This window comes from Pinus tabuliformis, chromosome Q, assembly GCF_031772625.1.
Source record: "Pinus tabuliformis cultivar Carrire ecotype Pingquan chromosome Q, CPIR1, whole genome shotgun sequence".
NCBI classification, from domain to species: Eukaryota; Viridiplantae; Streptophyta; class Pinopsida; order Pinales; family Pinaceae; genus Pinus; species Pinus tabuliformis.
Window position 1 is genome coordinate 646,264,346 of NC_142296.1, and position 8,266 is coordinate 646,272,611.

The window sequence follows — 8,266 nt, forward strand, 5'->3', positions numbered from 1 at the left end:
TAACTAATTTCCATACAATTCAATATAATGATTGTGTTTAGGGTATTAATTTGGGTGTGCTTTTCCAGTTTTAAACTAAAAAATAAAACTATTAAAATGAGTAGGTGGACCCCAAATACTAGATATGATATTAATTTGGTCCTCAAAGTTGTTCTGTAATCAACAAATTTTCTCAATATCTCCCAAGAACGTGTCATGAGGGCCCCATATAGTAAAAAATAGGGCTATTGGTACATAAATAAAAAAATCTGACAAGGAAATGTGCATATTTTTAAAACATGTGCATGTTCCTATAATACATGTGCATTCTTATTAAGAAATACCTATCACTAAAATGTAATTTTATTTAATTTTCAATACCTATCACTAAAATGTAATTTTAATAAATAAGAAATACATATATACCTAAATTTCATAGAAATAAGGTTTTATTATATAAAAATGGTATCAATGGCGGGAAGAGAGAATTTGTCCCATCGGGAGAGCTGGACTCCACTGTGAAAAACGCCTTCCGAGTATGAACGTGCAATTTTTGTGTATAAATTTATTCTCATCATCATTTCGTGCATTCCCAAATTTATGATGCAATTGCGATTTTTTTTTAAGCACGTTCAACATTGGCGCTGCAAGGATTTCCACGAATCTAAATCAGATCCACTACAGACAGCACTCACTCTGCTCGATCTCATTCTCCCTCCATTAAATAAAATGATAACATTTCTTTAATTTTTTAAAAATAATTTTGATTGCGGGAAGAGAGAATTTGTCCCATCCGGAGAGCTGGACTCCATTGTGAAAAACGCCTTCCTGAGTATGAACGTGCAATTTTTGTGTATATTTTATTCTCGTCATCATTTCGTGCATTCTCAAATTTATGATGCAATGGCGACTTTTTTAAGCACGTTGAACATTGGTGCTGCAAGGATTTCACTCATTCTGCTCGATCTCATTCTCCCTACAGACACCAGACAGACACCACTCACTCTCACGAATCTAAATCAGATCCACTACAGACACTACTCACTCTGCTCGATCTCATTCTCCCTCCATTAAATAAAGCTCCGCCATCCACCAAAGTCTTACAACTGACCGTTCAGATTGAGTAGATAGTAGTGAGAAATATTAGTGATGGGGTTCAAGCTTTGTTTTGCATTGCTTTTTCTCTGCACTCTGTTGTTCGGCCTCGCCATTGCTGACGATGGAAAGGTACAGACTCTTAATTTCTTCAAATTAATTCTCTTTTCGCTACAAGATTACTCAGTTTTAATGTCGCTAGTTTTACTGATCTGCATGCAGGTGCACATTGTATACATGGGGAGTTTACTCAACAATAATAAAGAAGAGCTTGTAACCAGTCATCTGCAGGTTCTTTCGTCTGTTCTCGAAAGGTATCAAAATATGAAATAAATATTCAAATTTCAGAATTGATTTTATTGTTCTTATATTTATGAGTGTGTTGGGGGGTATTTGAACCTTTGCAGTACGAGACAGGCAGAGCAATCTCTGGTGCGTAGCTATACTTATGCCTTTAATGGATTCGCAGCATTAGTTGGTACGTCTCGTTAACCAGTGTTGTTGTTAATGAGTATTCCTATTCTGATATATAAATTCCCACCATTTAGCAGGGAAAGCTGGAGTATTATCAGTGTTCCCTGATCCAGTGTTAAACCTTCATACAACGCACTCATGGGACTACTTAGAAAAAGACTTGGCCATGGCAGGCTCTTCTTACAGACAACCGAAATCTTCTGGCACTGATGTCATAATAGGGTTTCTAGATACAGGTATATTAGTCTTTTGAAACTCCATTTGGTTAAGTTCAGTTTTGATTGTAGAGTTAGGGGAAAATATTTGAAATTTGACTATTTGAGAATTAGTATAATAATGAAAATGTTTATTTATTTTAAATTTATATATAAAAAAATTAATTTATAAAGACATTGATGGTCTTATTTTATATTTATCAATTCTGAAAAGTGTATTTTAAAAATACTATAAATTAGTTTGGAAAATAATGGAAATTTAGGTAAGACTATGACAAAATCTGTCATAATTTTTTGAAAATCTGAGTTATAGCTGTCAAACTTTAGGATTTTGGCTGCCCAGGGTTCTTGATGTTGCCGAATCCATTTCCACCATAAAAAATGAATCAAACACTCTACAATTCTGATTTTTTGAGTTTTTTTTTACCCTATTCAACAAAGAAAATTGTGGTTGGGGTTGGAATATGTGTAGGGTCAATGTTTTTTTTGTTCACTCTCTTGTTTTTCTCCCTGTTCAATTGAGAAAACCAAATTTGGAAACATATTTTTAACAATTTCTAAAATCTTCAATCTAATTAAATTTAAGGAAATGAAAGTTTGAAATATGTTAAGAGTAATATGCTTGTCCTAAAAAAACACTCTATAGTTTAGTTTGTCCTAAAATACACTCTCTACTTTAGTATGATAGGGATTTAATATAATATTCTGTTCAAGGTTTTGATTTTATTCAATTAAATTAAAAAATAATAACATAAAATAAATGGTTAAATTATAATTAATAATTAAAAATTGATTCTTCATTTATTAATCATTTACATCAAAGAAATTTAAGACATTAAATCCGGTGCAATTTTTTTTAATACCTGAGTAGATTTGAAATTAAATAAATCTATTATAATGATTTGTAATTATTTTTTAAACAAATTCATAATACTTGTGAGAAAATAAAATTTTATCTTGAAGGCATTTGGCCGGAAGCAGCCAGCTTCAGTGATAAGGGTATGGGCCCTGTTCCTTCGCGGTGGAAGGGAAAGTGCGTTAAGGGAGAAGATTTCAATGCCTCCAACTGCAACAGGTGACCTATGCAACTGAAATAAGTTCGTTGTTTCTACTCTGGTGTGATTCAGTACAGCTAAAATAATGTAATTGTTTTAACAGGAAAATAATTGGGGCGAGATATTACTCAGGTGGAGTGGACTTGGATTTGGTGACAAGTATTAAACCGAAATTTGTATTTCCACCAATAATGACTGCAAGAGATTATAGTGGCCATGGAACGTTTACAGCTTCCACTGCAGCTGGCAGCTTTGTGGATAATGCAAACTATAATGGTCTCGCTAAGGGAACAACCAGAGGTGGACCGGCCAGTTCCTCTACCAGAATTGCCATGTATAGGGTTTGTGGGGAGGGCTATGGGTGCCCTGGTGTGCAGATTTTAGCTGCCTTTGACAATGCAGTTAAAGATGGAGTGGATATTGTGTCCATCTCAATTGGAAGTGAGTCCAATAATCAGAGCGATTTTGTGAACGATCCAATTGTCATAGGAGCATTTCATGCTACTCACAAAGGAATTCTGGTTGTATCCTCTGCGGGAAACGAGGGACCAGAATGCCAAACAGTGGTTAATTTTGCGCCATGGATTTTTACAGTCGGAGCGACCTCAATCGACCGGGATTTCCAGTCAAACGTTGTGTTAGGCAACCGTAAGATTATTCAGGTGTGAACAAGGGAAAACAAACACAATAGTATAATGTTTTTTCACTTTACACAACAATTAATAATTTCATTTCTTCACAACTTTATAGTGATAATTTCATGCCTGTTCCTAATAGTCGAACAAAGAAGTCGACTAAAGGGGCAATAAAATTCAGTTTTGTCACTCTCTCGAATTAGCAAAACAATTCTGATGATGAAACAGATGTGGATTAGTTCTATAAACAAACCTGTTGTAAAATGCATATAAATTAAATAAAAATTTTCATGAGTTGTAGATCCAGTATTTTGGGATTTGGCTTTAAAGATTTGTACTGTGCATTTAGGGTAAGGGCATCACCTATTCGAATCTCAGCCAATCGGCCGTGCACCCGCTTGTGTACGGAGGAAGCATACCTGCCGAGTCCTGTGACGGACGACCCTTTGACCCAGTGGCGGCAAGGTAAATTAAAGTACACAATGTTGGAATTTTATAATTATATTTTTCATGAAGAGGGGAAATTCAAAGGAAGGTATTGTGCAGCAATTGTATTCTAGGTTGCTTAGATGAAAACAAAGCGAAAGGAAAGATTGTAGTCTGTATTGCAAATGACACAGCTACATCGAGGGGAATCATGGAATCAGAAATCGAGTTCTTCACTGGAGCCGTAGGCATGATTGTCGTGGACGACTTACAGCTATCTGAAGCACATGATTACGGTACCTTTGCAGGGACTACAATAAGTAAATCGTCTGCAACAGAGATATTTTCTTACATAAACTCAACCAGGTGCGTTCGCCTACAATTCCTGCTCTTTTCACATGTTTATATCGATTCATTTGGTTCATCCAATTACAATGTTGCTGTTTATAATCTTCCAAGCCTTGTCATTATAGAAATCCTGTTGCAACAATTACTCCATCAACGGTGGTTGCAAATGAGAAGCCGGCTCCTGTTGTTGCATCTTTTTCATCAAGAGGTCCTGGAGCGCTGACCCAGAACATTCTCAAGGTAAGTAGTAGCCAATTAACTTTCAGAAGCTAATTATGAGAGATCATCACAACCTCAATCCTTCAATTGATATTTGCAGCCAGACATCAGCGCACCAGGTCTGAACATCATTGCTGCATGGGATGATGCCAATCCGGATTATCTAGACCCAGGCCCATTTCTTCCAGAGAAGATGTCTACCACATTTTACATGATGTCTGGAACATCCGTAGCAGTTCCTCATGTTAGCGGAGCTGCTGCATTTTTAAAATCTATGAATCCTACTTGGAGCCCCTCTGTTATCAGATCAGCCCTGATGACAACAGGTACTTATGATCAGGTTTTATTCTTGAAATGCATAATCCCTTAAACCAACTTTTTTCCTAGGGTTAGTTCAGGGCCATCCTTGAAGTCAAGTATTGAATTAGTTCAACTAGTGATTGTAGTCAATGTTAATGGTAATGGATATTTAATTATTTCAATGTCAGCATATATATGTATATATGTCACAAAAAATCCCGTTTCACAACTGCCTCTCTTTCTAACATCCGCACTCTAATATAAATGGCAGCCATTGTTAGGAACAATATGGGAAAATTTTTGACTGGGACGCCATTTGATTTTGGAGCGGGAGTGGTAAATCCAATCGGAGCTCTGCAACCAGGACTTGTATATGAAACATCAATCGATGATTACTTCCACATTCTGTGTAATTACGGCCTGGACAATGAGAATATCAAGCTCATCGCTGCGAATAAAACCTATAGGTGTCCATCCGGTACAAAGGTGGATCTGATCAGTAACATGAACTATCCAAGTATAGCCATTTCCAAGTTAAATGTTTTGAATGGGAGCACAACTGTAAGTAGAAGCGTCACAAACATCAGTCCTGATCTCGCACCCACTTACAAGGTTACCATCGATGCACCGCCGGGTCTGAGTGTGAAGGTCTCTCCACAAATTCTTCAATTCTCTCAAACTTCCAAGAAGCTATCTTTCGATGTAGCTTTTAAAGCAACCAAGGTTGCCACCAAAGGATATGTTTTCGGTACACTGATGTGGAGCGATGGAAAGCATAATGTCCGGACTCCTTTTTCAGTGAATCTCGTGTGACCAAACCATAAGAAACAACCTTATAGATGGGGAAGTAATAAAACAAACGAAACCAGCAAGGCTGCTTATTCCTTGCATAGACCATAAAGTAATAAAACAAGCGAACCCTGCTTTTTGTAAACCTGTTTTTTTGTTAGATATAATGGTTTATTGTTAAGATATAATTATCTCTGGTAATTTCGTGCACAGTCATCAATATCACGGGAAAGAAGGGAAAAAATAAGTTTCCATACTGTGAACCATAGTTACTAAGTTTGAATTCTAAATAACTGTATAGTTGGTATAGTTATTAAGTTTGAATTCTAATTTAAAAATAAAAATGGTTTAAAAATTTAATATTAAAATAATTAGTTTATTTTTAAAGAAAGTATATAAATGTATTGAATGTAAAATTAATAATTTATTTAAAACCAAGTTTTGGCAGTTTAGTAGGGCAATTTAGTGAGTGCTATTCAAATTAGAAATGATGCTTTAGAAAAAATCTTATAAAACATTATAATGTGGTCAATGTTATATTAATAGTGGTTAATTAGCCCTATGGGTTAGCTCAATTGGTCAATTCCATGTTGTTAAAACACATTTTCTATTAAAAGGTCATGGGTTCAATTCTCTTAGTGTCACTCAAAGTGATCCCTTCAAGTGGATCACACTAACTACACTTAATCCAAGTATATCAACCATATTAAATTAGTAATATGATTGTGCTAATTGTATATAATAGACATATGTATTCAATATATGGATTCAATATTTGGTTATACTTCTGGATCACACTAACTACACTTAATCTATGTATATCAATCATATTAAATTAGTAATATGATTGTGCTAATTCTATATAATAGACATATGTATTCAATATATGGTCATATTTCTAACTTTTTAAAAATATTTTTTATGAGTTTTGTTGAAGAATAGTTAAAATTGTTTAATCATATATTTGTCATGTATAAGAATTTTAAATTCAATTATCAATAAGTAAGAAATGGATGGATGGTAGGTAACCTTGAGAGTTAGCCCAATTGTTTAAGTTATTGGGAGGTCATGGGTTCAATTAACTCTGTGGTTGGTAGCAATCACGGATACACTAAAATAATATAGTTAGTAGGCATATAATCATCTAACTACTTACATTATGTTATATAATTTAATTTAATTTGATTAATTAACTTAAATCTTTTCATATCATGTACTATCAGTTTCATATTTATTATCTTTCCACTTGCAGGGATAAGGTATTGATAATACATTGAATACGTATGAAAAATCAAATGAATATGGATAAAGTTAACTTTACCAAACCAAATTAATTTATTTTTTTTAAAGTTTTAAATTTTATGTATGTGAAAATTGATTGGTTTAAGGGCCTTCACTCTTATTTGGTAATGATTGTTGTATAGTCATATAGTACAGAGATGCCATGTGCTAGAGTTGACAAATTATATTAATAATTCCTATAAATTTTAGCTAACCAAAAAATATGCTCCAAAAAATTTCCAAAACATATAACCATTAGATTAAGACAACTCAAAATGTCTTATAAATCAAATTACTCAAACTCAGTTAAATGTTTTTTCCATAGTTTCAAATTACATAGTGCATAAAAATAGTGTACAAAATACAATTCAAAAACAGTTCATGAAAACTACATTATAGAAACTAACCTCACTATAAGTGAAGTAATGTATAAAAGCATAATGCACCGACTTTAGAGAACACGGGGTGAATATTGCTATTGGGATGCACTAACAACCATTAAAGAAAGTATTGAATGCTTGCATAAACCTTCGATATAGCAGAGTTGTCCACAGTATTTTGGGCGACAACTATATTGATACATAAAATTTATAATGAGGAATTTAGAGAACACGGGGTGAATACTCTTATGGGGATGCACTAACAACCATTACAGAAAGTATTAAAGAAAGTATTGAATGTTGGCATAAACCTTTGATGTAACACAATTGAATTGTCCACAGTGAATTATGCAAAAAGGATTTGATAGTATTTTGGGTCTAACAACTACATTGATACATCAAATTTATAATGAGAAGATTATATTATGGACTTGGATTGTAATTTTGGAAATATTTTAAGCAACAATGTTACCCCTTCCATTCTCATTACTTAGAGATCTCAATGGCATCCGTCACTTAATACATTATACACATTCATGTAACAGATTTGGTACATCAAGTAACCTGAATAAATTGTGTCAAATGTTATTTAATCTTCTTTTAATTTTAAAAAATGATTTTAACATTTTAAAATTTAAGTATTATCTTTTTCTCATTTTCTTTAAATGAAAAAAAAAATTATATTTTAATTTATATTATTAACTATAGTTAAAATAACTTTAACAAATAATGATGAGAAATAACAATGAAGTGATCTTCCATTTATATGAGGTTTACACATTAATTCGCCTAAAACCTTTTTAACAAATTTCATTTTGAGTAAACATGAAGTAAATAGATTGCAAACCAACTCAATAGCTCAATAAAATAAAATAAACAACTAATTTCCCAAATGTAAAAGGAAATATTGTTCGCCACCCTGGATCACATTTCAATTCAAGAGTGTACCTTCATATGTGTAGAATAATCTCATGAAACAAACGTCAACTTTTCTTTATATATATATAGTCTTGTAAAATTAAGTGAGATTTGTAAAATTAAGTGAGACCTATAATATTTTGTAAGATTTT

At 33.2% G+C, this 8,266-nt stretch overlaps 1 protein-coding gene across 1 annotated transcript; it reads left to right on the plus strand.

The window, feature by feature from the left end:
- Window positions 1-1,066: 1,066 nt before the first annotated feature.
- Window positions 1,067-5,574, plus strand: LOC149221155 (CO(2)-response secreted protease-like). Its single transcript, XM_089385015.1, has 11 exons — window positions 1,067-1,206; window positions 1,297-1,388; window positions 1,482-1,552; window positions 1,626-1,784; window positions 2,727-2,838; window positions 2,922-3,480; window positions 3,803-3,918; window positions 4,000-4,245; window positions 4,353-4,467; window positions 4,547-4,772; window positions 5,018-5,574. Exons 1-11 carry the CDS (start codon window positions 1,129-1,131, stop codon window positions 5,557-5,559), a joined length of 2,316 nt encoding a protein of 771 aa, XP_089241141.1. The 5' UTR covers window positions 1,067-1,128; the 3' UTR covers window positions 5,560-5,574.
- The last annotated feature ends 2,692 nt before the right edge of the window (window positions 5,575-8,266 follow it).

What these genes read in the sequence shown, in the direction of transcription:
- LOC149221155 (XM_089385015.1), top strand. Translation starts at nt 1,129, where the DNA reads ATGGGGTTCAAGCTTTGTTTTGCATTGCTTTTTCTCTGCACTCTGTTG. An exon ending in TCTTACATAAACTCAACCAG is followed by an intron (nt 4,246 to 4,352) that starts GTGCGTTCGCCT and finishes TTGTCATTATAG; the next exon opens with AAATCCTGTTGCAACAATTA. An exon ending in TGACCCAGAACATTCTCAAG is followed by an intron (nt 4,468 to 4,546) that starts GTAAGTAGTAGC and finishes TGATATTTGCAG; the next exon opens with CCAGACATCAGCGCACCAGG.